Below are 27,790 nucleotides of genomic sequence, written 5' to 3' on the forward strand. Positions count from 1 at the left end.
TTTTGTTTTTGTAATTGCATTACAGAAAATAAAGAACTTTATCACAATATTCTAATTTTCTGAGACAGTCCTGTAAGTAGAAGAACTTAGTTGAGATTTGAAATTACTTGAAACATTTTGCTACCCTGTCTCAATATTTTAAAGCAACAAGGTTACAAATTATTTTAAGTTGAGTCAACTTGAAATTTATTAAGCCTGATTTATGGTTCCGCGTTAAATCGATGGCGTAGCCTACGGCGAGGGTTACGCGGCGACGCGCACCGTACACCGTAAGCTCTGCGTCGGTGTGACGCGGAACCATAAATCAGCCTTCACACTGTGCGCCCTGCTGCTCCACTCACCGTCGTCGTGGATGCGCGCTGCGCGCATCGTCTCCACGGCCGCCAGGACGCGGCCCCACTGGCACTCGGCCCGGAACCGCTCCAGCTCTGCCCCGGGCCCGGAGCCGGAGCCGGGCCCGAGCCCCAGCCGGGGCTGGCTGAAGGAGACCCGTGCCGCCATGCTGCGCTCCCGCTGCTGGACGCTGTACTCCCCGGACACGATGGGAGTGACCGCGCTCTGGAGCCAGTAAAGAGGGGGGGTCACTGCAGGAAAAACACTGCACAAATCCCGCACTGCCCTACATAGCTCGTTTAATGTCCCATAATTAGTATTATTATCATTATTATTATTAAAACAACACCTGGATGCAGGGATTTAACGAGTCTTATAAGGGAATAGTTCACCCGCAGCGCGTCACATCCCCCAGGTGAGGCATTAAAACATCTGGTGGAAATGATCAACTCACTTTGAGTTTGAAGCACATAAAAAAGTAAAGTTTAGTCAAAAAAATAAATAATTAAAAGTGTGGAAGAGTGAATGGAGACACCTGGAGGAATGGCGCACTAGACAGGTGTAAAGTAACCAGTCACGTGTTTGTCTCTCAGTAGTAAATAATTACAGATGTTCAGAGAGAAACGGCTCCACCTGAGGTTCAGCTCAGGTCACTCAACACAGTTATAATAAGCAACAAATATCCTCCACGTGGAGGTTAATTTAAATAATATTGTTTTATTTCCAATTAAGAGATTTGTCGAGGATTAATTGGTCCATCTCTTTCACACGTCTTTTCATTCAGTTGTAAGTAATACGTTTCTGAGGCCCCCAAAAATCCTGGGGCCGGCCCTGTTGGGAAGACTTTCAATGTCCCATCATTCACAGGAATAATAATAATAATAATAATAATAATAACAATAACAACAATAATAATAATAATAATAATTATAATGATATTGATAATGATAATAATAACATCACTTTAAGATTTATAGAATCTGAAGAAATCTCTGTGTGCTTGGATTATGCAGGAAACTAGATCGGGTCTTCGGGTCAGCGGGTGGTACTACTTTAAAGGGGATCTATTATGAAAAACAGGTTTTTTTCTGTCTTTAAAGGTATTGTGACATGAAAAACACATTTTTCTTGATTTTTTGTGTTTTGTTGGGTGTCTTGACATCAATTACACCCAAAAGAAACGAACTTTTAACATTCAGTGTATTGTGTGCTTTCTGGGATTTTCCGCACAATTATGCAAAAACGGCGCATGTGGTTTGGTGGCGGGCCGTGACGTAACGGCCCGCTAAATCACCGCCCCCTCCACCCAGCTCCCTGCCTCCTCTCCTCTCCAGCGCACCATAAAGGCTGATTTATGGTTCCGCGTTACACCGTACGCTGAACCCTACGGCGTAGGCTCTGCGTCGATTTAACGCAGAACCATAAATCAGGCTTAACACTGAGCTGTTTAGAGCCTCTTTTGTTCTCATCACCGGAGGAAAACTGCTAAGAAGACCCGCGGCCATTGACTGGACTTAAGATAAGGGGACACTGCTGCTTCGCATGCCTTTATTTTTGTGATTGTTTGCGGTGGACTGCTTTGCCGTGCTGCTTTTCCGTGCATGCTTTGCCTGTCGCTCCCGGCTTAACTCTCCGATGCCGCTGTTAGCGTATGGCATGCGGGGAGCTAGGGTCCTCTGGTCACGGACATCCCCGGGCTGTAGTCGCCCTGTCTGGGCTGTGTTTGTGGGTGTTTGTGGTTCGGTGTGCGCGCGTGTGTGTGGAGACGGTGGAAGTGTGTAGCAGTTGGGTTGGAGGAGGTTGGGAGGAGGAGCGGGGCAATGATTGACAGGAAAGGGGGAAAAGGACGCGTTTTTCACGGCGCTAAAAAACACCGTCATAAAAAGCCAGGAATGGAGTACTAGAGTGAAGTTTTTCTTGTTACACCCTTTTAGACACATTTGAAGACTTTTAATAGTGTTAAAAGCATGTTAAAAATTATGTCACAATACCTTTAACATATATAAAGTGGTCTCCCCTCAGCCTGCCAACTCAGAGAAGGAGGAAATTCTGCAGTGTCTGTACAGCCGCCCAGATGAGCCGTCCAGTGTGATGTGGATCTACGAGCCAATAAGATTCTGCTCCCTTTTGTTACGTAACGAAAATGCGATTTACATAGTTTGGCCTCCGATGCGTGAAACCACGCCCACAACTAACTCTGCCGGCCGGAGCTTCCGCCATTTTTCCGTAGCGGTGTATCGCGTCATTCAGGCAGCCAATCAGCACAGAGCCTCATTATCATAGACTACGTTTACATGCAGTCAAAATTCAGGTTATTGCTAATATTCTGGTTACTGAAACATTCGGAATATTCTGTTTACATGCGTGAGCAAACAGGGCAAACATGGTGATTAATCATTTGGGATATCTGGATCAAACCAGCGACGCACAGAGAACATCATAACGCAATTCCCGTCATTTCTGCTTCTTCTTCCTGTATCCAAATCCAAAACAAATGCTGCTTCACGCAACTTTTCTCTCACCTTCTTGTAAATCTCGCTATCCCGGTACTTTCTACCGTCTACAAATGGAGAAATGTTCATATCCTTCATTACATTTATAAAATGAAGAACTTCCTGGACTCAAAAGACCAAGATTCCTTGCGAAAAGAGCATGGGCAGAAAACAAATTCATGTTCCGTTTGATGGGGATATTCCGTTTGGTGTTTACATGACCCAATATTCGGGTTTTAAAAGGAGTAACCCAGAGCAAATTCCGGTTATTCAAAGGGATTATTGGTGTTTACATGGCCGTGCAAAACCGGGTTATTGCTAATATTCAGGTTTTAAAAGGGTTATTGATGCATGGAAACGCAGTCATAGCCTCCCCGCCCACTCAGAATCCTGCATAGATAATGAGGTTAGAGAATGGGAAGATAAAGACATGGCTCAGAGGCTGAATTTCTAATTTATGTAGCAAAAACAATCAAAAGCTTGTTTTTAAGACATTCAAGGCCTGTTTAAAATAGGTATTAGATGCCATAATAGGTCCCCTTTAAAAACAAGCATGATTTTGTACATAAATGCAGGTTAAAGCTCTATAATGCACAGAGGAGCTCAAAGCTCTTTTATTGTGAAATGAACCAAAGTAGACGGTTATGACAGTTATTTCAACATGACCTCAACATAGGAGTCTGGGTGCTGAATTGTTTGGATATTTCACCGGTTAAAAACACATACCGTATTTTCTGGACTATAAGCCGCTACTTTTTTCATAGGTTTTGAACCGTGCGGCTTATACAAAGGTGCGGCTATTCTGTGGATTTTTCTTCCACCGCTAGGGGCGCTCTAACCGGAATTAGAATCAAAACTAAGACAAAATAAATGCAAAGAAGAATACGCTACTTCTTCTTTAGCAGATAGAATTAGGTAGAAGCAGATTTCAAATAGATAAATAAATACCAGTTATTTTCTCTTGGTTCTGTCCCGTTTTAATCAGCAAAGTTGCTGCCGTGTTAAAAGACACTGTTAGGAAAGATCTATTTAGGTACAAACATGTACATCATTTACAGTTCAAAATCCTTCTCTACATGTAGTAAATATCTAATCTAATTTAATATCTGCGGCTTGCATATCTTTTTTTTTTTTTTAAATAGAGCAGATGCGGCTTGTATGCAGGTGCGGCTTATAGTCCAGAAAATACGGTAATTAAAAAAAATTAACAATGAAACCTGCACTATTGTTTCCTGTATCAGATAGTCTACTTCGTCATGTGGACTCTGGTTAAAACCTTTTATAGACGTGCTACCGCCATCAAATTTAAAAGTACCTTGTTTTTTCTTTATATTATACATGTCCTCAGTTTAAAAAGGAAATGTGTTACGGATCAAATGCAAAAGCCACAAGCATCGTAAGTTTCTCCATTCCTGAAAAATGTGCTGCATTTGAACAGAGCCTGATTCCTAGCTGTCTGTCAAGACCGACGTCCAGTGGCGTCAATTCAGCCGAAGCTAAGGTATGGCAAGGTTACGAGTCACAGAACTTAACTAGAGTATCAATCAACACGTCCAGCAAATACTCATCACACAAGTCTGCTATGGAGCTGATCTGTGTGGTCAAGAAAATTGGAACTTTTTCAAATGCAGTCTCGCTCACTGCAAAAACTCAAAATCTTACCAGGAATATTTGTCTTATTTCTAGTTAAAATGTCTCATTTTTAGTCAAAAAATCTCATTACACTTAAAACAAGAGTAATTACCAGAAAAGCAACTTGTTATTTGACCATTTTCACCTGTTTCAAGTAAATCTTCACTTGAAATAAGTAGAAAAATCTGCCAGTGGGACAAGATTTATCTTCTTATTACAAGCAAAAAAATCTTGTTCCACTGGCAGATTTTTCTACTTATTTTAAGTGAAATTCTACTTGAAACAGGAGAAAATTGTTGTTTTTGAGTCTTGTCTTAAATGTAATGAGATTTTTTTTGACTAAAAATTAGACATTTTAACTAGAAATAAGACAAATATTCTTGTTAAGATTTTCAGTTTTTGCAGTGTATAATAACTAGTGAAATTGATCATGTTGTTCTGATTTGCATTTGTAGTTATTCTATATGTATTAAGTAATAGAATAATCAATACAAAGAGACAGAGTAATTCCATAAATGCATTTAAAAAACAAACATTTACATTTAACCCTTGAAGCCAAGGTGTGGCGGCTGCCGTACCTTGCCATACCCAATTGACGCCCCTGCCCACGTCCCTAATCTTTCTCTGTTAACACTTTAACTGGATCAGGTAGGGCTTAAGAATCAGCGATGCAAACGGAGCTGCAGCAAAGTAACTGAGGTCTGATGCACAGTGCTGTCATGGTGCAGGAAACAAGAGTTCATTTCATAAATGGGTTCATTTAAGGTTCATTTGAGGGGGGTGGAGGGGGGGTTTGGGTTGAAGGGGAAAGGGCATCTATGTGCAATATCATGGCTTGGCTCGCTACCTGATCTGGATTCTGAAAAACTGGCAATATGACACAGTCTAGCTCTTGGCTCAGTTACAGAGAAATAAATCTGCACACACATTAACTGCTTTACACAGAGCCAGACTGTGAAAACCTATAAATGCACTATTTATTTTATTTATTTATTTATTTTTTTAAGGATTTTACTTCAATAAGAGCTAATCTGAGAGCTAATACAGGGATAAACTGTGGGATGTTGGGAAAGTGAGGTCAGTTGGACATTTAAATCACAATACTGCAGGAGGGAGGGTTGTGGGTAAACACAGAGTTTACTACTCAGTCTGTGTTTGCTACTCTACTCTACAGCGCTAAGAAAAACCTCCAGCCTCTTGAACAGAGATTTGGCAGCATCATTTTCTCTCTGGAAAGTTGACATTTGCGGGACATGAATGATCCTGTCCGTCTCCTCAGCGGTCTGAGCGTCAGCTGAGCAGCTGAGAGGCCACGCCCCCTCGGTGACGTAGGAAGGAGACACCTCAAAGACTCAACTCTGTCAAGATAAAGCACCCCCGGAAACTACGGCAAGGCATCTGCCGTTTTATAATATAGAGAATTGGACAATGAGATTTTATTTCTTTTATCAACATATTGCTGGACAAGTTCCACATCCATAAAGTGTTCAAAATTAGACTCTCTTTTTGTGCCTTTAAAAAAGAAACAAAACTCCACATTTCAAGTCTTTCTATACAGACTGTGTCCTGGGTGTGAGGGGCAGGTAGCATCTCTGCTGACCCCTCACACCCAGGACACAGTCTGTTCCAACTCCTCCCTTCTGGACGGTGCTACAGAACTCTGTGCGCCAGAACCTCCAGACACAGCGACAGTTTTTTCCCGCAAGCGGTTGCTCTGATGAACTCCCACAAATAAACACGTGCAATAATAATCATCTAGCACCTTCGGTAATAATCATGTCTGCCTCACTCTGCTGCACCTCTCACTTTTGTATTTCTTTTGTATAATTTTTTTGTATTTTTTGTATAATTTTTCTTGTAAAATTTGTAAATAGGTTATTCTTATTCAGAACTGTCATTTTCTCTACCTCAAACTGCTGCACCTTTAAATGCTTATTCTGTACATTTGACAAGAAATACCACATTTGTTTATTTGTTTATTTTACTACCTAAAGAGCAAAATAACCGGAGTCAAATTCCTTGTTGGACAATGTTCGAACCTGGCCAATAAAGCTGATTCTGATTCTGATAATGTATATGCGAAGTATATATATATATATATATATATATATATATATATATATATATATATATATATATATATATATATATATATATATATATATATATATATAATATCATTATTATTATATATATATTATATCATTATTATATTATCATTATTAATATATTACATTATATTATTATTATTATTATTATTTATATATTATTTTTTACTTGTTTGCACCATTCTCAATTCTTTTGTGTTTTGTTTTTTAACCCCTGGCATTTGTATGTTTACTAATTTTATTTGTCCATGGGGTCTTTTGTGTTATATTACATATTGTAAATGACATACTGTAAATAAAGTTGATGTTAAAAAAAATTGTAAAGAATCACTAGATCTGCTTCCAGGACCTGTTGTCTACATCCGGGCTGTGTGTGTAACAAATAAATCAGTTTGTAAACAAGACCTCTGAACTCATGACGTCATCTCTGTGCGCGCGTCCCAGACCCAGCTCCGTGTACAGCTGGAGTTCACTACTGTTAGTTTACTGCTAGTTATTTGAAACATGTCTGAATATTTGTCAAATTCTGAGGTTGTGGACGACGACTTTGAATATGATGGACGTCGTTACCGTAGCAGATCTAGTGATTCATAAAAGAAATGAACGAGTTTCGCGGCAATCATGTGTTATTTATACGCTGCATCGTCTGTGTCCCGCTGTGCCCCGTTCACTAACGTTATATGGAGAAGAGGCTCGAAAAAAACTCCTAATATCTTCCGAAGGACTCCAAATGACACCAAACTTGCATGGGTGAGTATACGACCATAAAAAATGCCAGAAATAAGGTCCAGGTTGTAAAAAAAATGAACTTTCCCTTTAAGATCCAGCTGACTTGCCCTGACATTCTCAATTGAGAGCATTGCCAGTCCTGATAAGCGGGCCTGTCCCATGGTGCTGCGCAGGTATGTTTTTATTAACTTTAATGCAGCTGCTGGCGGCAACTGGTGAGTCAGACAGCGGGCTGCTAGCAGAAATCCGCTCTTGGCTTTTCTTCTCAAGTTCAGCTTCCTTGCTGGTTTTTGGTTGAAAGAACCTGTCAATTTTAGAGAGTTTTTCTCTTTTTTTATTTGCCAATTCCTGCAGCTTTCGCTTTTGGCTACCGCTTTTGTGTTTGTATTTCTCCATGACAACAGTTCAACTCTCACTCCTTTCCTCTCCTCACTCGCCAACTCTTCCTCTACGCAAATATGGGTTACACATGCGCACTACACCGGCATCATCTGAGATCATCTATAAATTTAAATTTTTATTTAAACTAGATATATCTTTATAACCAGCCCATAACATTGATGTAAACACACACACCTCAAAAAAAAAAGTCCAGGGCCCGCACGTCCCCAGGTCCTGCGCGTGCGGGCCCCTATGCAGTCGCATTGTCTGCATATATGGTAGTTTCGCCACTGTAACTCGCGTATTTTGGGTTCATCGGCTATTTTTCGCTGGTTAAGATGACTCCACGTGTAGTGCAAATCATAAAACGTTTTTTAACACTACCCTAATAGATAAAAATTCTAAAGAAATGCTGCAACAATCCTATAAAGAGCGTGAAAACTTAATTACCGGTGTTGTGCCAAAAAGTGATTGCCTGCCAGAATCTGATTTCTTCTGATTTCTGGCCGCGGGAGCGCGCACAGCAGCCCGTTGAGCGATAGCGCTAAAATGTCAGATTTTCAGATTATGAAGCTCATGAATGAGATCAAATCATATTTAGGCAGAAACAACTTTTCATTAACTGTATTTGGCCTTCAATCAATTTTTGGCAGGTGAAAATGCCTATTTTGTGTTGTAATGGTTCTTTAAAAGAGTTAAAAGCAATCATGTGAGCTCTAGTGTTTATATTATGAAGCTCAAGAATGAGATCAAATCATATTTAGGTAGAAACAACCTTTCATTAACTGTATTTGGCCTTCAATCAATTTTTGGCAGGTAAAAAGACCCATTTTCAGGGGAGAAATCACATTCTGGCAGGCAATCACTTTTTGGCACGACACCTGTAATTTAACTTATACTACTTATCAACTTATCTTGCTGCAGCGTTTTCATCTTTGATTATTTCCACCAATCAGAATGAGCTGTCGTGTCCAAGCGCGGCTACGGGAAGCGAGTAGGATCAGAAAGGCGTGACAGGCAACGCGAACAGCGTCAGCGTTTGGTGGAAAACACACATTTAACCTAAAAGTGGGTAAATTACTATCATTTGTTCCTAGTAAATATGTCAGGGGTCGTCCTAAGGTCTTTTACGCGTGTAGTGGGTCATATCACACCCACGTTGTCGTGAATTAAACCGCTGTTTGCGAGTGTTTATGAGCTAAGGTTAATGTTTCAGTGGTGATGGTTATTTAACAAAACACTGTTCATATAATGTGTGTCATCTTTGTCTACAACAGTGTTATTGCTGATTTCTGTCTATGGTGTTTTATATATTTGAACTTCAGACAAACTGCTGAAGCATTTGCTGCAGAAACGTGAGAAACTATTGTTTTGCTTTGTTGACCTGTTGCTCCACGGAAGCTTTTCAGTGTGACACCGATGTAGCTGCTGAATATGTAGTATTTTTATTATTTTATTGAGTATTTGTTACAAGCAGGGGTGGGTAGAGTAGCCAACAATTGTACTCAAGTAAAAGTACTGTTACTTCAGAATAATAATAATGACTCAAGTAGAAGTAAAAAGTAGTCATCCAAATAATTACTTGAGTAAAAGTAAAAAAGTACTTGGTGAAAAAACTACTCAAGTGCTGAGTAACGTCTGATTTATATTTTTAACACAACTATTCAAACAGACAAAAGTACAAAATAATCATCTTCAGGCAAATTAAATCAATAAATCAATAAAATAAATTAAAATGAATAAAAAAATAGCTTAAATTAAAATAATCTTAAAGTAAATTCAAGTACTTTAATAAATAATAAAATAACCGAATAAAAAAATAAATTAACACAACCATTCAAACAGACAAAAGTACAAAATAATCATCTTCAGGCAAGTTAAATCAATAGAATAAATAAAAATGAATGAAAAATAAAAAATAGCTTAAATTAAAATAATAAGTAAATTCAATTACTTTAATAAATAATAAAATAATAACAGAATAAAAAAATAAATTAAGCACAAGTAGCACAAAATCTGTCTGTGTTTGAGTCTGTGTAAATGTGACAAAACATGCAAAAATCATCTTCAGGCAAATTAAATCAGTTAAATAATAAGATAAATTAAAATTAATAAAAAATAAAAAGATAGCTTAAATTAAAATAATCTTAAAGTAAATTCAAGTACTTTAATAAATAATAAAAAACAAAATAAAAAAATCAATTAAGCACAAGTAGCACAAAATGTCAAGCCTTTGTACTTTTCTTTTTTAACCAGAACTAGAACAAGCCCATGAACTCATAGAAACTCTGTGTGTGTTTGAGTCTGTGTAAATGTGACAAAACATGCAAAAACAAACATTTTTCCCAAAGAATCACCCAGTGATGTTATGAGATTGACGCGTACGCGGATAAAAGGGATAAAAGAAAAGTAACAGCTCAACGTAGCTAATGTAGCGGAGTAAGAGGAACAATTTCTTCTTCACAAATCTACTCAAGTAAAAGTAAAAGGTATAGTGATTCAAAGCTACTCCTAAAAGTACAACATTTTTTGTGTGTGTGTGCAGCATGGCTGGTGTGCAGCAGCTCCTGCTCTTGTCCGTCTCTCTGCTCGGCCTCCAGGCCCAGGTGGCTCCACACCAGGACCAGGTGGTGGAGAGCTCGGCCACGCTGACGGGCCACGGCCGGCTGGACAGACACATGGTGCAGGACCAAGAGTGAGTGCAGCCCTGCAGAAACCAGTCCTCACGCTCGCACTTTTCCACTAGAACCTACTCGGCTCGACTCAGCTCGGCTAGGCCTGGTTTCTTGTCCATAACAATTCAGCACCTGGAGCAGAAGTAGGAGGTTGGAGAAGCTGCTGTGATGTATTTGATTGTATTTGTATTTGACAACAACACTAAAGATGTAGAACCTGGAGGAGATGATAGATGTGCTGCTGGATCTGTGACTTGTGTTCGATATCAAGTTAAGAAATGAGAGAGAGAAGCTTCAAGCGGCAACGCTTTTTAATGTTTTTAGTTTGTGTCGGCGCTGCTGAAAAGTCAGCTGGAGCCGTGAGCAGCTATGAAGAGACAGAGCTCCTGGTAGATCTGGTCATTCCTTATCGTCCGTCTAGATCCCTTTTTAATTCTCTCCTCAGCACCAGGTTTATGAACATCTGCAACTCAGAGTTGGATCATGAAACAAGAATCCGCCGTCAGTCGCTATTTCTCTGATGTCACATCCTGACTCAGACGTCTGACTCCAACCCCCCGACCAATCGGTGTCCTGTAGTGTGATGACGTCAGATACAGCCGACTCAGCCGCTTAGAACCTCATCAGAATAGATACAGAAAAGTATCTACTCCGCACGTTAGACCCCTAGTGGAAAAGAACTAAGGCGAGTCGAGTCGGGCTGAGTAGGTACTAGTGGAAAAGTGACACTCGTCACAGCCCAACAAAGCCCCAAAAAACAGCCCTTAATCATCAAAAGTCTGGGAATACTTTACATTTAGTACCAAACACCTTTTGGAGTTGATGCCAGACTAGCCATGTTGGAGTGTCTTAAGTCAGAGGGAAGTTGTTTTTTGTGGGAGGGACAATAATAATTGCAAAATATAAAAAGCTAAAAGTTCTGGTCATAACTCCGTTTACTGGCATATAAAATGTTATTTTTATTTATTTTTTTATTGGTTAACAGAAGCTAAAGTGCCACCTGAAAATGGTTCCTGCCGAAAACAAGTTTTTTTGTTTTTTTTTTTAGTTCCACCTGCCATAGAAAGGTTCCTTTTGTGATTAGACTTTTTTATGTAATAAAAATATGTAATTTAGTTTTAAACAGTGCTATTTTTTTATCCAAATATGTTATTTTTAACACATTTGGATAGTATGCAGTGCATTGTTTTTAATCTTTTGTAATATTTTACAAGAGACTATAAACAGGTTGGCTTTGTTATTTTGTATAATTTTATTCCATATTCCATATATTTATTTTACTGTGCAAAACTGTTTAATAAACTATATTGTTAAGGATTTTTATTTTTTTATTTGATACATTATGGTTTTTATTAATCGAACAACAGAAAAATAATCATTAAAATGATCGTCCAATTACTCGAATTATCGACAAATCGATAAAATAATCGCCAGATTAATTGTTTTTGAAATAATCGTTTACCTCCAGCCCTAATACTTGGAGAAATAAATGGATACATTTTTTTTTTAAAAGGCCAAGGGTTATATCTGAGACCCTCCACACTTCCCTGGACGTGTTAAATGTTAGTTATTGATGAGGAGACCAACGTGTTAATGTGTCTGCTGCTGCTTCCAGCCACATCATGGAGCACCTGGAGGGCGTGATCGACAAGCCGGAGAAGGAAATGTCCCCGCAGGAGCTGCAGCTTCATTACTTCAAGATGCACGACTACGACGGGAACGACCTGCTGGACGGGCTGGAGCTCGCCACGGCCATCACGCACGTGCACAGAGAGGTGGGAGGAGGGAGGAGGGTTGGTTTGGTCCTCCGAGGACATGTTGATGTCCTGACGTCAATGTCAATGTCAATGTCAATTTTATTTATATAGTACATTTAAAAACGACCGAGGTCGACCAAAGTGCTGTACAGTTTACAATAACATGAAACAATACGGCAAGAAAATACAGTACAAAATGTAGAAACAATAAAATCACTAACATGCTAGAATGATCAATAAAATAGTAATAAAAAATAGAAAGTAGAAAATAGACGGCAAAGAACATAAAGTGCGCAATCACTTCTCACAAAATGTAGGCAACTATTCATCGTACACCAAAAGCCAAAGAAAATAAATACGTTTTCAAAGAAGACTTAAAAACCACTAGGGTCTGAGCAGATCTAATATTCAGTGACAAACTATTCCACAGCTTAGGGCCGGCCACCGCAAAAGCTGGGTCACCTCTAGTTTTGAGCCTAGATTTCGGGACGTCTAAAAGCAACTGATTTGACGACCTCAGAGCTCTGGCTGGTGTGTGAGAGTGGAGAAGTTCATTAAGGTATTGGGGAGCCAAGCCATTCAGTGATTTAAAAACTAACAGCAAAATCTTAAAATCAATCCTGTAGTGAACAGGAAGCCAGTGCAGGGAGGCCAGAACCGGGGTAATGTGGTCACGCTTTCTAGTCCCAGTCCAGCTGCAGGCGTCGCACAGAACGCTGGTCTAAACCCACATACAGAGAGTTACAGTAGTCTAGCCGTGACATAATGAAGGCGTGAATGACCCTCTCCAAGTCTTTAGGAGATAGGTAGGGCTTTACTTTGGCCAGGAGCCTTAGCTGAAAAAAAGCACCTTTAACTACAGACCCAATCTGTCTATCGAATTTAAAATCACTATCAAAAATGACACCAAGGCTTTTAATAAAAGAATTCATTTTGGAACCAAGGGGGCCCAGAGCATCAACAGAGTCATTTAAAACAGCAGGATGTCCAAACACAATAACCTCAGTTTTATTTTCATTCAATTCAAGAAATTTAGTTCCATCCAAACCTTAATGTCCTTAAGGCAAGCTAGTAGAGGCTACAGGGAGTGCTTACACTTTAATTTTAAAGGAAGGTAGATTTGGACATCATCGGCAAAACAATGAAAAGAAACGTCATGCTTTTGGAGAACAGAGCCCAGAGGGAGCATATATAAAGAAAACAATAATGGACCCAAAATGGAGCCTTGGGGCCCCCCACAAGTAAGATGGGCCACACTGGAGGAGAAATCACCCAAGTGGACAGAAAAAGACCTGTCAGTCAAGTATGACTCAAGCAGCATGAGAGCCGCATCTTTGATACCCACAGAGTTTTCCAAGCGTCAATTCAATTCAATTCAATTCAATTCAATTCAATTTTATTTATATAGCGTCTAATACAACAAAAGTTGTCTCTAGGATCTTTCCAGAGACCCAGAACATAAACCCCCGAGCAATTATTACATAAACAATGGCAGGTAAAAACTCCCCTAGTGGGAGAAAAACCTTAAAGGTATTGTGACATCATTTTTAACATGCTTTTAACACTATTAAAAGTCTTGGCCAACATCCCTCAAATGTGTCTAAAAGAGTGTAACAAGAAAAACTTCACTCTAGTACTCTATTCCTGGCTTTTTATTACAGTGTTTTTTTGCGCCGTGAAAAATGCTTCCTTTCCCCCCTTTCCTGTCAATCATTGCTCCGCTCCTCCTCCAAACCTCCTCCTCCTCCAGCCATACGCTCACAGCGGCGTCGGAGCGACAGGCGAAGCATGCACGGAAAAGCAGGAGGGCGAACCACCGCAAACAATCATAAAAATAAAGGCATGCAAGCAGCACTGTCCCCTTATCTTAAGTCCAGTCAGTGGCCGCGGGTCTTCTTAGCAGTTTTCCTCCGGTGATTAGAAGAGAAGAGGCTGTAAACAGCTCCATGTTAAGCCTCATTTATGGTTCCGCGTTAAATCGACGCAGAGCCTACGCCGTAGGGTTCAGCGTATGGTGTGCGTCGCCGCGTAACCCTACGCCGTAGGCTCTGCGTCGGTGTAACGCGGAACCATAAATCAGCCTTTATGGTGCACTGGAGAGGAGAGGAGGCAGGGAGCTGGGTGGAGGGGGCGGTGATTTAGCGGGCCGTTACGTAACGGCCCGCCACCAAACCACATGCGCCGTTTTTGCACAGTTATGCGGAAAATCCCAGAAAGCACACAATACACTGAATGTTAAAAGTTCGTTGTTTTTTGGGTGTAATTGATGTCAAGACACCCAACAAAACACAAAAAATCAAGAAAAATGTGTTTTTCATGTCACAATACCTTTAAGCCAAATAGTGGCAAGAAAAACTCCCCTTTAGGAGGGAAGAAACCTTGAGCAGGACCAGGCTCATAAGGGGGGACCCTCCTGCCGAGGGCCGGACTGGGGGTCGGGGACGGCAACAGCACAGCAGGCAGGTGGAAGCAGCAACGGGATGACCGGGGGTGGGGACCGCAGGCCAGCACGCAGCTCCCGAAGCTCCAGCCCAATCATCAAGTCCCAGGTTTGGTTCAGGGTAGGGGAAAGGTTGAGAAGGGGCAGGGCCAGGGAGAGGAGTCTTGACGGACAAATCTCTCCCCCGCCTGACCGGGCCGTTACCCTGCCCCTCTCACTCCCACGCTGCAGGATCCGGTGTTTTGCATTCAGAGATGCTCTTCAGAGGATGCTGCACCATGTACAAAAGAGAAAAAAGAGAAGAAAAAAGGGGGGGCCAGAACAAGAAACTACAGGAGCGACTCTAACACACACATGTCTTCTTCTCTCCCCCAGGAACGGGGGCCGGAGAGCTCGCCCATGAAGGAGGACGAGCTCATCGCGCTGATCGACGACGTGCTGAAGGACGACGACAAGAACAACGACGGCTACATCGATTACGCCGAGTTCGCCAAGTCGCTGGAGTAGAAATCCCCCCCCCCCCCCCCCGATCGTTGGCAACGCTGGAGCGGCGAGGAGTCGGCAGGAAGGGGGAGGAGCCGAAGGCTGCGCCGCCATTTACCCGACCATGTCAGCTTCGTCTCTCACAGGAGATCAATCAGGGTTATCAGTAATTAACTAAACTCCTCTCTCTGTGTTAACTGGTAGAAGCACAACTGGGGATTTCACTAATTTGATAAATATCTAGAATAAGGAGGAGATGATGCGCTGTTACGCTTCAGAGGGACGTTATTGTTCCTCAGTTTTTGTAAAATCCTTTTAAAAAAAAAAAAAAAAAAAAGGAAGATTCATTTCAAACTGTCGGTTCAACCAATTTAATTTTATTTTTTTATAATTTTTTTTTTCCAACTGGAATGCATCAGCGAGTGTTTGTATTTGCTGATGTTTTCAGTTGTAGAAATGACCAAAACTCACATTATAACCTAAAAAAAACTACATAATTGATAGAGTCGATGGTCTGAGTGTGTGGTCTGTCTGTGGTTCTGGTAACTAACGGTTTGTTGTCATGACGACACTAACGGTTCGTTGTCGTGACGACATTAACGCTTCGTTCTCATGATGCAACCAACGGTTCGTTGTCATGACGAAACCAACGGCTCGTTTCCATGACGACACAAAGTGGCCTTGACTTTGAGCAGTTGGGGTTTGATGTTTTTCCCCCCGGATGTGACGCAGACTCCCGCGCTGCGCTTCGCAGGCCGTCTATCGTTGAATAAGCTACCGACGCTCGAGCACTTGAACGCAACACGTTAGCTTCAGATGTTTAGCTGCCTTTTTTTTTTCTCTGAATGTGATAAAAGTGTCAGGTCAAGTTTGTTGGATCCGTGTGTGATTTCTTCTGCAGTGTAATTTTTCTTGTTGAGGAATTCTGTATTTCTTTTTTTTTTGCCATCTGGTGTTAATTCTTCGGTTCTGATTGTTTGAAGGAAATATTTAAAGTCATGACGGATGCAACTCCGGATTGTGACCAACAAAAAATAAAATAAAAACTAATTTAGTTTCTGAATTGTAGTGGGTTTTTTTTCTCCCTTTAAATATCTGTGCAAACGTGACATACAAAGGACTTTATTTAACAAGAACAATGACAAACTCAGATGTAAACATAAGTACATCAGATTGAGAACAATCACACCTATTAAATTGAGATTGCATAAAGTGAAAGGAAGAAAATAAATAAGTATAAAAAATGAGTGTTTTTCGTGGCCTCTACACCCCCCTCAGCGGTTTGCCTCCCTTTTTTTCAGATATTTCTGACAAGATTTAACAAATGTCCTTTCATTCATTAGCTTAGAGTAAATGTTTTTTTTTGTTTTTTGTTTTGGTGGATCAAAAAAAAGTGACTACAATTCAAATTAAAGCTGCAAGCAGCGATGAACGGGCCCTCTCACCCTAGTGCACGTTCAGGCTGCAGTGGAAGCTTGTATGACTTGATGTAGATTCTTCAGGCCTGGACATTTAGTGGATGAAACCACCCACAACTCTCTATGTCAAACCAATCAAAAGTTATGGCAGAAAATTGGAACTATCAAATATGGACCAATCAGATGAAGGGGGCGCGCTTTTTGGCGTCTATCGTCGCCACGGTAACACTTTTGACTGAGAAAAGTAAAACGCATCGTTGCAGGATCTAGACGCACATTTTAATGTATAACACACCTGGGTGCACGTTACGGTTCGGGGGAAGAAGCGGCCAAAGAAATGGCATAAATTGTGCCAAAATTACACGATTAATTCAAAATGGCCGACTTCCTGTTCGGTTTTGGCCATGGCGCCAAGAGACTTTTGTTTAAGTTGCGACATAATACGGGTGTGTACCGATTTTCGTGCATGTACGTCAAACCGTATTGTGGGGCTTGAGGCACAAAGTTTTCTAGTGGGCGCTGTTGAGCCATTAGGCCACGGCCATTAATGCAAACCATTAAATATCAAATTTTTTTTGCCAGGCCTGGCTTGCGTGCAAAATATGGTGACTTTTGGGGCACGTTTAGGGGGAAAAAAGGCCCTCCTTTCGTTTTTATTGAATAATTGAAATACAAACTCTCAAATAGTATGTATGTATGTCAATATATATATGTATATGTGTGTATATATACATATGTGTATATATGTATATTATTGGTATATATATATATATATATATATATATATATATATATGTGTGTGTGTGTGTGTGTGTGTGTATTTATATATATATAAGTGTGTATATACATGTACTGTATATATATGTGTGTGTATATATATATTCTTTTATTTTATTTTTTAATTTTTTATTGAACAATTGAAATACAAACTCTCAAAGAGAATATATATATATATGTATACACACATACATATATACCTAATTACAGTTGAAAAGAAGAACTTTTAGAAGAACTTTCAGTTTAAAAACATTTTAATACATGTAAACAAAGATGTCTGACACTACAATTGATTTACAGAAAGTCGCTACCTCTGTGTTAACATTTCTCCTCTGCTTTTATTGTGGAGGGGTTTAGAGGAAGAACAGGAAATGGGGACAGAATAGCGCGGACTCATGCCGTCCATCTTCTACCAAGAGAGCTAGAAGCATAGACATATCTACGTATATATACGTATATATACGTATATATACGTAGATATGTCTATGGCTAGAAACACCGGGAGGCAGAACAGTCTCCCTCCCCTGAAACTAAAGACCCTCTCCCCCTCAGCTCCAGGGCGAGGCCGACTCCAGCGGCGGCATGGAGGCCAGCGAGAACACGGGCGAGCTCAGGTTCCCCCTCAGCGGGCCGTACCAGTCGTCGTGCTGCCGCGGGGCCGGGGCGGGGGGCCCGCCGGGGCAGGGGCAGCGGCCCGGGGCCGGGTGGCGGGCGTACGCCGCCGACGGCAGCATGGGGGACAGGTGGGGGATGTGGGCCAGGGGTTGGGGGTAGTACTGCCGGGCCATGCCCCCCAGCAGGGCCCGGTGACCCGGCAGCACGCCGCCACGCAGGACCTTCTGGGCCGCTCGCTCCTGCTTACGCTGCTTGGCCCTGCGGTTCTGGAACCAGACCTGGTGGGAGGAGGACACAGCTGAAATCAGGGACGGTTCTCTGAAAAACTGGGCTTTTCTGAGGAATTAACGCTGTAGGAACAAAAAAAAAGGCTGCCGAGGAAAATAAAAGTTAGTTGAATTAGTTCTTAAAGTGATCCAAGTTTATTGTAACAAAAGATCAAAAGGCAGCAATCAATGACTACGTTTACATGCAGTCAAAATTCGGGTTATTGCTAATATTCCGGTTACTGAAACATTCAGAATATTCCGTTTACATGCGTGAGCAAACAGGGTTATCCCTGTAGACATGGTGATTAATCATTCAGGATATCTGGATCAAACCAGCGACGCACGGAGAACATCATGACGCTATTCCCGAAATTTCTGCTTCTTCTTCCTGTATCCAAATTCAAAACAAATGCTGCTTCACGCAACTTTTCTCTCACCTTCTTGTAAATCTTCTATCCCGGTACATTCTAGCTTCTACAAATGCAGAAATGTTCATATCCTTCATTACATTTATGAAGTGATTAGTCTCCTCCTGGTCTTGTTTCTCCGTGTTTATAAGAACTTCCTGGACTCAAAAGACCAGGATTCCTTGTGAACAGAGCATGAGCAGAAAACACATTCATGTTCCGTTTGATGGGGATATCCCGTTTGGCATTTACATGACCCAATATTCGGGGTTTAAAAGGAGTAACCCAGGGGTCATATTCAGGTTTTTAAAAACAGGAATATGAGCAAATTCGGGTTATTCAAAGGGGTTATTGGTGTTTACATGGCCGTGCAAAACCAGGTTATTGCTAATATTCGGGTTTTAAAAGGGTTATTGATGCATGGAAACACAGTCATTGTTATAATCTCCTACATCATCCAATGGTGTCATGTAAACTTGTTTGTTGTTCTAATCTGCTACTGCTACTACCACTACTACTAAATATTTAACCACTTTCCCAACTGTTGCTCTTACTGCCCCCTATCGCTCACCGCCGGTACGACACGCTCTCCTCGCGTACTACGCGAGAGACGTTGCGGTTGGTGGTGCACGAGAACGGACGTGAACGGACGCGAACGTAAGCACTAGGGGTGTAACAATATATTGTGCCACGAAATTTTGCGATACAAAAACGTCACGATACGTGTCGTGGAGGTGACAAAGTGTATCATGATATTGGGTTATTAATATTAATCTATTGTGTTGACTAGTAACGACCGTGTCTCGACCAAAATCTTCCTCCGCTCAGAAGAAACTAGTACCATTTTGAGGCTGGTGTAGAGTTAAGCCTTACCTTATTAAATTAAACCTTTTTGGGGTGGTGAGTAGGATAAACACGGGGACAACTTCTGCGTGAGTTCCAGTGTACTTTAATGTCCCTCAACAGTGTAGGATTTTAGAACATCATTTTAGAACTACAATTATTACAGAATTCAGCCGCACGCGTGCTGACGAGGACCAGAGGGCGGGAGCACATTACACCTGTTTTAAAATCGCTGCATTGGCTCCCCGTGCGTTTCAGGATCGATTTTAAGGTTCTTTTACTGGTTTTTAAGTGTCTTAATGGTCTTGGGCCTTATTATTTGTCTGCACTACTTTTACCCTATCGACCCTCGCGGACCCTGAGGTCCTCCGGTGCTGGCCTTTTAACCATACCAAAAGTTAGAACCAGGACACACGGGGAGGCGGCATTCAGTTTTTATGGTCCCCGATTGTGGAACAGCCTCCCGGAGAACCTCAGGGCCGCAGAGACTGTTGATGTTTTTAAAAAGAGGCTCAAGACCCATCTCTTTAATCAGGCTTTTAACTGACTCATTTAACTCTTTTAAATTTCTTATGCTCACCCTTATTTTTATTGGATCTTACTGCTCTGTTTTATATTTAGTTTATCCTTTTTTATCATATTTTATTTCTGTTTAATTTCATGTTTTATCTAAATATTTTAGTCGTTATTTATGGTCTATTTTATACATTCTACTGTCTTATTCTTTTAGTTTTTAATGTCTTGCTTTCTAGACATACTTTTAGGATTTTATGTTATGTTATACTTTTTTAAACTCTTTTAGTGTATTTTATTCTGCTTTCTTGTAGCTTTTATCTCCAGTGTTTCCTCATGGGGAGCCTCCATGCTGGGAGTGACTCTGGCCTGCAGGGGGTCGTCCTGGGGGTGGTTCTGGCCTGGATGGTTGTGGAGCTCTGCACCACGGCTTCACCGCTGTGGTGTGGACTCCTCCATCCGTCCGTCTCTGTGGGCCCCCCCCCTTGTAGCTGCGGGCTATGAGACCTCCTGGCGTGGACGGCTCCCTGTTACCGTTTCCTCACCTGGATCCTCTGTGCCTAGCCATGTCTGCACCGTGTGTCTGCGTGTGTGTCTGTGTGTGTAACCTAAGTCAATTGTAGTGTGCTTGTGTCTGCGGGGAGGGGGGAGGGGGGCAGGGCATTAATACGTTTTATGTTTATTTGTTTTATGTTAAGCACTTTGTGTTGCATTATTTGTATGAGTGCTATACAAATAAAGTTTGATTTGATTTGATTTGATTTGATTTGAACATCAACACAGCACCTAGTGCCGTACTGTGGCGTATCACTCCGCCCAATCTAAAACAGACTAATCACTACAGATAAACTGACTAGTGTCATTATAGTCCCTGATTTACATCAGAATATAAAGAATATATTTATAAAATAATGAACCCTGAATTACCAAAATAACCTTAACAAAAATAAATCTCCTCTTACACTTATAAGGTGAGCATGAATCAATCTTTTTATCATGTAAAATTGTATGTATTTATTTACTTTTATTTATTTACTTAATTTTAGTTAAATTTCTGGAAAAGAAAAAAGTCAAATCATACATGAGAGAAACTATTCAGTTTGTGGCAAAATATTTGTACTTGTATGAAACTGAAGATGCATAATGCAAACCTGACATTTACTTTTAGTTCAGTTTGTGGAAAATGGTTGGCCTGGCTTTCTCTTTAAAACTTAAACAGTTATAAAGAATTACAAACTGTAACAATAGAGCAAACGTACAGTATTGTTTTGTATTTTGTGTCTTTCAAATAAAAGACCATTTTTCCAGTCATATGTTCCTCATTCAAGGTTGTTAAAAAAATACTGCTATAATATCGTATCGTTATCGTGACCTCAATATTCGTGTATCGTACCGTATCGTGAGATTGGTGTATCGTTACACCCCTAACAGCAAAGTATATCCCAGCCTTAACGCCCCACCTGTATTCGGGCCTCGTTGAGCTTGGTGATCCGGGCCAGCTCCTCGCGGCAGTAGATGTCGGGGTACTGGTTCTGCCCAAACGCCACCTCCAGCTGCTCCAGCTGCTTGTGGCTGAAGGTGGTGCGGTGGCGTCTCCGGGCCGGGGTGGGGTAGTTCCTGGCCCTCCGGCCGAGGCCCAGGGGCCCGGAGGCCTCGCACAGCGGGCCCTTCCTCCCCGGCTCACCTACGTCTGCGCTCAGGGACAAAAACAACAGAAGAAGAAGAAGAAGAGGGGGGTGTTGATGAGGCTTTGGCTGGACAATCCTCCAGCTCCTGTTTCCCGACTTCCTCGGCTCGACACACAAAAAGGAGCTTTAGTGCCCGAACACAAGCTCGTGAGAAGGAGATACCAGAAACTTTGGGGATTTGAGAGATTACCGCCACAAAAGTGACGGATCTGTCAGGACACAAAGATGCAGGTACTAGTCCCACTTTTCAAGTTTTCATCAGCAAATGAGGTCAAATAAAAGTTGTTTTTTTAAGTCTGACCTTTAGACCTCCAGTGATTCGCTGGTCGGAGACGGAGTGTTTATTAAAATACAGATGAAGAGAAACCCAGACGGATGAGACTCACCCACGCTGGAGCTGACGGCGGCGATGTCGGAGTAAACCTCGTAGTCCTGCTGGCTCCGGGCCGCGTCCCCTGCCACCTTCACGTGGGCCATCTCTCCGCCGGTCTGGTCCACCTGCCGGCGCGCAGACACACTAAACGCCTGGCGTCCCACCCATCTGCCTCACCTTCACCTGTGAGGAGCCAATGGGAGGAGGAGGGTCTGCTGCTCCGGCGGGGGTCGGCTGTTCGGGCATCACGTTGTCAGTTATCAGCTTTTAAGTTCAGAGACTTTTCCTGAACTATTTAGATTCGTTGTGGTTCATTTTCAGTTTTCAAAGTGTCTTCAGCTATAATAGCTTTGTTTGAGCTTTTTTGTTGATCCCTAAAGATTGTAGTTTCCAGTGACCTGGATGCTTTTGCAAAAGTCAGAACCCCCTCTTTGTTATTCAATTTTTTATTTGCAAAATAGACAGACAGGTTATACATGTTGTTCTGCAATTTGTAAACATATTAAGTCTCATAATCTTTGCATTTGCTGCATACATGTATAGCACTAACTTATAATTGTGTAGTTATTAAAACAAGAACAACAAAAAAAAAAACAGTACCAGTTGAGTGGGGTTTTAGCTTTAACCAGTAAAAGTTGCGAGATAGTTTGACCAAATTTCCCAATAAATTTCAAACTTTTCTTGTTCCAACTAATAAATGTTAGCTTCTCCATTGTGTAGATATCCTTAATAATTGTAATCCACTCTGCAGGAGAGTCTTTAGCCAACCATTTCCTCGTGATTGCTTTTTTACTTGCAAGTAGTAAAATGTTGTACATATATTTGTTTCTCGTCCGTTCACAGTGTCCGGTCTTAGCCCCAGACATAGTGTCTCAAACCCCAGCGGGATTCGTTACCTTCATGATTTTCTCCATGTTCAATTTAATTTCATCCCAATACTTTGAAATGACCGGGAACCCCCTCTTTGAGTTGGGTTTTATACTAAAAGTTCCCCTCTGCAGCTGGTGGTCATCTGCCTTAATCTTTCACCCTTACTCCTTTGCTTTTGTGTGTTTTTTCTTTTCTGACATGTAAAAACTTCAGAATAAAAGGCAAGGTAGCACAATTCGACACAAGGTAATTCAAAGTGCTTTATATAAACATTAAAAGCGGCAAGACACAATTAAACAGTAAATAACAAATAAAATGCTAAGAAAAGAGGTAAAATAATAAAAAGCACAAGTTGTTAAAAAGTAAGGGCAGTAGATCCAGCAGGTACATCTCATTCTTACAATGGCAAGAATTACGTTTCTATACGGTCAAAACGTACAAAGACCGGGTAAATGGCTAAAATTTATACTAAAGGCTTAAATTTTATACTAAAGTGTCCCCTCTGCTGTTGGTGGTCATCATCTGCCGTAATCTTTCACCCTTACTCCTTTGCTTTTGTGTTTTTTTTTCTTTTCTGACATGTAAAAACTATAATAACAAAGTAGACCCTGGCATGACCTTTATCTGTCATTTCCAGGTGACGTCTCAGGTATGTAAGTAAATATTTAATCAAAAGTTGACAGATTCTGTTTCTCAGTTATTTTCCGAGGCGGGAACTGCCCTTATGTCATTTCATCAATGAATGTGGTTTTACTGCTATTTCAACATTTAGAGTCATCGCCAGAAAAATAATACCAGAAAAACGTGACAATTTTCACCTTTTTCAGATACATTTTCACTTGAAATAAGTAGGAAAATCTGCCAGTGGGACAAGATTTATCTTCTCATTACAAGCAAAAAAATATTGTTCCACTGGCAGATTTTTCTACTTATTTCAAGTGAAAATCTACTTGAAACAGGTGAAAATTGTTGTTTTTTCCAGTGATGAGTCTTGTTTTAAGTGTAATAAGATTTTTTTACTAAAATGAGACATTTCAACTAGAAATAAGACAAATATTCTTGTTAAGATTTTGAGTTTTTGCAGTGATCCATTTTACTTATCCTGTGAAGGACAGAGTCATATTGATAAGTTCAGAAAACTGTTTTTTATTGTTGCGTTTTGATGTATTTGATGTAAGCCCAGTGGATATTTAAAGCTTACAGAAGGCTGCATTTAACTGCTGCTATGTCATTCCTGCAGTATTTCTGCAGGTGTTTTGGTCACTGCTATTATTTGTAATATATTATATTATTTGTAATCAGCACAAATTATCCGTCCCCATATGATAAAATCCACCATCCCCCCTGATTATTTTTTACAACTCGAGTTCTGTGTGCAACCACCGGTGCGGCCACCAGGGGGCACCGTAGCACCAGCCTGCAGTGAACCGACCAGGACAATGGATCCATGACATGAAGCCCCGGGCTGGCCCGGCTCCAGGTCAACCCCCCCCAGTTGGCTGGACGGTGACGGACAGGGCACCCCGTCCCCCGTCCGCCGGTTCAACCCAGCTGAACTCTTGCACAACCAGGACCCCAGCTGCCGTCTGCGGTTCCCATGACGCTAAACTCAGACGGTGGCCGGTGTGGAGGACCGGCTGAAACAAAAGGAGACTCCCCGGCGTCCCGCTCGGCGCTGAGTCACGTAGGGATAGCTGAGCACATAGCTGGAGCCTCAGCTGACACTTTGTCACGGCTCGGCGTCACGTACTGCACTTGCTGAACCATCCTGAGTGTGAGGGTGATGCAGACATGAGGGGGGGAAATGTGGACCCCTGAAACCCAATCTTACCAATCAAAACCAGTTGACCTGCACCAGTGCACCGTTACACAAACGGGGGACAGATTAGCGGTTACTCTTCCTGGAAACAAGCACCACGTCTCCAAAGATGCCACACAGGACCCTCAGTGAGGTTGTGATATGGCACTTTTCCACTAGTACCTACTCAGCCCGACTCGCCACGCCTTGGCCTCGTTTCTTTTCAATACCCAGATCAGAAGTAGGAGGTTGGAGAAGCTGCTGTGACGTATTCAGCGCCGTCGTATAGGGGGGAAAGGTGGTGACAATTATAAGGGCGCACGGCCCACAAGGGCCCACACAGGGCACCACCTTTGGGCGCAATACCTTCCGTTCGCTGCAGCCTCTGATTGGAACACCTTACAAAAAACCCTTAAACTTTCTGTTCTCACCTCCATCTCCACCTTCAAACTACATCTTTTATTAACCGACTCCTGCACTTGCTTTTGGTCCTCCTTCATGCATACTGACTGTTTGAATTACTTGATAAATTGTTTTATCTTTTGTATTGTGTTTTAATGTCTTTTTCTGTATTTATATAACTTTGTTCTTTTTCATCTTAGCTCCCCCCTCCCCTTACCCCCCTAGGCTGCACTTGAAAATAAGAAATTTGTTCTTAATTTGCTTGCCTGGTTAAATAAAGGAAATAATAACTTGGCCCCCCCATTAACCTATGAAAAAATGATTATGCATACATAATACACAATATGTACTCATACTAATGAATCCAAATTCAAACAGAGCCACTAGTCACACAATATTCTCTAATTTAAATCACTTCGATAATTCCCTTTGCCCCTTCCCTTCTTAGAAATGGTTTGGTCCACCCAGCTCTGTGCGAGTGAGCAGCGCGCTGCACGAACATGAGAGCACAGCTGGACTAGATGTACAGTAGCTAGATCAGGGGTCGGCAACCTGCGGCTCTAGAGCTGCATGCTCTAGAGCTCTTTAGCGCCGCCCCAGTGGCTCCTGGAGCTTTTTCAAAAATGTTTGACCTTTTTTTTTCCTTTTTTTCTTCTTGTTTTCACCTTTTTTCCGTTTTTTCTTCTTTTTTTCTTTTTTTTTCTTCTTTTTTCATTTTTTCTCTTTTTTTCTTCCGTTTTCCTTTCCTTTTTAATCTCGAAATTTCAACTTTTTCTCGAAATTTAGACTTTTTTTCTTGACATTTAGACTTTTTTCTCGATATTTTGACTTTTTTCTCGACATTTCAACTTTTTTCTCGAGATTGTACTTCAACATTAATCTCGACATTTCGACTTTTTTCTCGAAATTTCAACTTTTTTCTCAACATTTCGACTTTTTTCTCGAAGTGTATAATGAAAAAAATAATCTTCCCCCAGTTATAACTTATATAGCTACATGCAGCATGTGTTGCCTTCATTCTAAGGCTGATACAAGACTTTTCATTTTTTGTGGCTCCAGACTTATTTGTTTTTTGTGTTTTTGGTTCAATATGGCTCTTTCAACATTTTGGGTTGTCGACCCTTCAGCTAGATGGTGGAAAGCTATCATGCCCCCCAAAAAGCACAAATCCGGGCACCAGAAAAAGTTAGAAAAGGAGGCCCGAAATAAGAGCAGCAGAGCAGCGGCCCAGGACATAAAACTGTTCTCCAAGAATGGTGCAGTAAAAGTGGGCTAGAGTGTGCAATGCAGTTGAAACCAGGCCCGCTTCTACGAGTGTGCATAAGCATTGCACCCTCAGTTTATGTGTTTGCATGCTCAGTTGAAAAGACGAAAAGAAAACTGACAAATGCCCGCGCGTTAAGTCGGATTTATGGTTCCGCGTTAAATCGACGGCGTAGCCTACTGCGTAGGGAACGCAGCGACGCGCACCGTACGTTCGCGTCCCCGCGTATCCTACGCCGTAAGCTCTGCGTTGGTGCAACGCGGAACCATAAATCAGCCAGTGTACGTCACTCATCTGTGTCCAGCGCGCAGTTTCCTGCACCAGCAAGACGCTGCTCTCTGCTGCACCGTTAACACAAAGTAACGATGGATATTCGAGCAGCTATGAAGAGACAGAGCTCCTGGTAGATCTGGTCGTTCCTTATCGCCGTCTAGATCCCTTTTTAATTCTCTCCTCAGCACCAGGTTTATGAACATCTGCACCTCAGAGTTGGATCATGAAACAGACTTTTGCTGCCATTGCTGGTGGAATAAAATGAACAAGAAGCTGCGAGTCGCTCTTTCTCTGATTTCCCCCTCCTGACTCAGACGTCCAACTCCAACCGCCCAACCAATCGGTGGCCTGTAGTGTGATGACATCACAGCCCGATAGATACAGAAAAAGTATCTACTCGGTACGTTAGACCCCTAGTGGAACTACAGTAGTGTAGGAACTACTCGTCTAACACCATTCGACCTTCGACCCGAAGGATCCCGGCGGCTCCCGGGGGTCGGTACGTAACTCCGGGGTCCAGACGTGCTCTGGTCTGGAAGTGCGTCAGGATGACACAGAAGATTCGCAGCTCTCCCTCGGACCGGCGGCCCCCGCCAGGAAAGTGTAACAGCCAGAAATGCGGTGATTCAATGACCCGCCGAAGGAACCGGGCCCGAAAGGATCATCTGTTACATATTAATTTGGTGGTTGAATCGACAAATAACCCCGGAGGCCGAGCCAGCCGAGCCGTCCATTACTGGAGAAAGTCCCTCGCCTTTGTTCTGGCTTCTCTGTGCAATAACATCTAATCTGATTGCTTGTGACACGCAGCCTGTGAGAGACGAGTCCTGTGTGTCCTGTGTGTGTGTGTGTGTGTGTGTGTGTGTGTGTGTGTGTGTGTGTGTGTGTGTGTGTGTGTGTGTGTGTGTGTGTGTGTGTGTGTGTGTGTGTGTGTGTGTGTGTGTGTGTGTGTTCATCCCATATTCTGCTCACATGTTTCCTGTCCCAGACAGACCCGACCGCAGCAGTCCCCCACCCGGACCATCTGCAGCTCTGTCTGCAGCTCCGTCCGCTTTGTCTCCTCGATGACGAGTTCAAGTTCTCGCAAAAGACACAAACAACATTCTGAATCTTATTTTAAATCATTAATAGGATCACCGAGTGTACGAACCAAGCCAGGCACCAAATGGCAAACAGGCCGTAATAATCAGAGGCATGCTTGTGGAAAAAAAACTGAAAACAAATAAAAAAGAATGAATACTGGACTAAAT

The 27,790-nt window shown here is 41.8% G+C and overlaps 3 protein-coding genes across 3 annotated transcripts in view; 1 reads left to right on the top strand and 2 right to left on the bottom strand.

Annotated features, from left to right (window-relative positions):
- Positions 1-5,715, bottom strand: part of ttc7a (tetratricopeptide repeat domain 7A) — a 155,521-nt gene extending 149,806 nt beyond the window's left edge. Inside the window, 2 exon segments of the mRNA XM_061744697.1 lie at positions 342-558; positions 5,645-5,715. Of these exon segments, the coding sequence (XP_061600681.1) occupies positions 342-558; positions 5,645-5,701 (274 nt within the window). The 5' untranslated portion in view covers positions 5,702-5,715.
- Positions 5,716-8,673: 2,958 nt separating this feature from the next.
- On the top strand, positions 8,674-15,361 carry mcfd2 (multiple coagulation factor deficiency 2, ER cargo receptor complex subunit). Its single transcript, XM_061744940.1, has 4 exons — positions 8,674-8,743; positions 10,221-10,370; positions 11,966-12,125; positions 14,923-15,361. Exons 2-4 carry the CDS (start codon positions 10,222-10,224, stop codon positions 15,052-15,054), a joined length of 441 nt encoding a protein of 146 aa, XP_061600924.1. The 5' UTR covers positions 8,674-8,743; position 10,221; the 3' UTR covers positions 15,055-15,361.
- Positions 15,362-17,773: 2,412 nt separating this feature from the next.
- On the bottom strand, positions 17,774-22,037 carry prop1 (PROP paired-like homeobox 1). Its single transcript, XM_061746195.1, has 3 exons — positions 21,947-22,037; positions 21,333-21,562; positions 17,774-18,118 (listed from the first exon to the last, which is right to left on the bottom strand). The coding sequence occupies exons 1-3, from the start codon at positions 22,035-22,037 to the stop codon at positions 17,774-17,776; spliced, it is 666 nt and encodes a 221-aa protein (XP_061602179.1).
- Positions 22,038-27,790: the final 5,753 nt, after the last annotated feature.

This window comes from Cololabis saira, chromosome 17 (assembly GCF_033807715.1).
Source record: "Cololabis saira isolate AMF1-May2022 chromosome 17, fColSai1.1, whole genome shotgun sequence".
In the NCBI taxonomy this organism is placed as follows: Eukaryota; Metazoa; Chordata; class Actinopteri; order Beloniformes; family Belonidae; genus Cololabis; species Cololabis saira.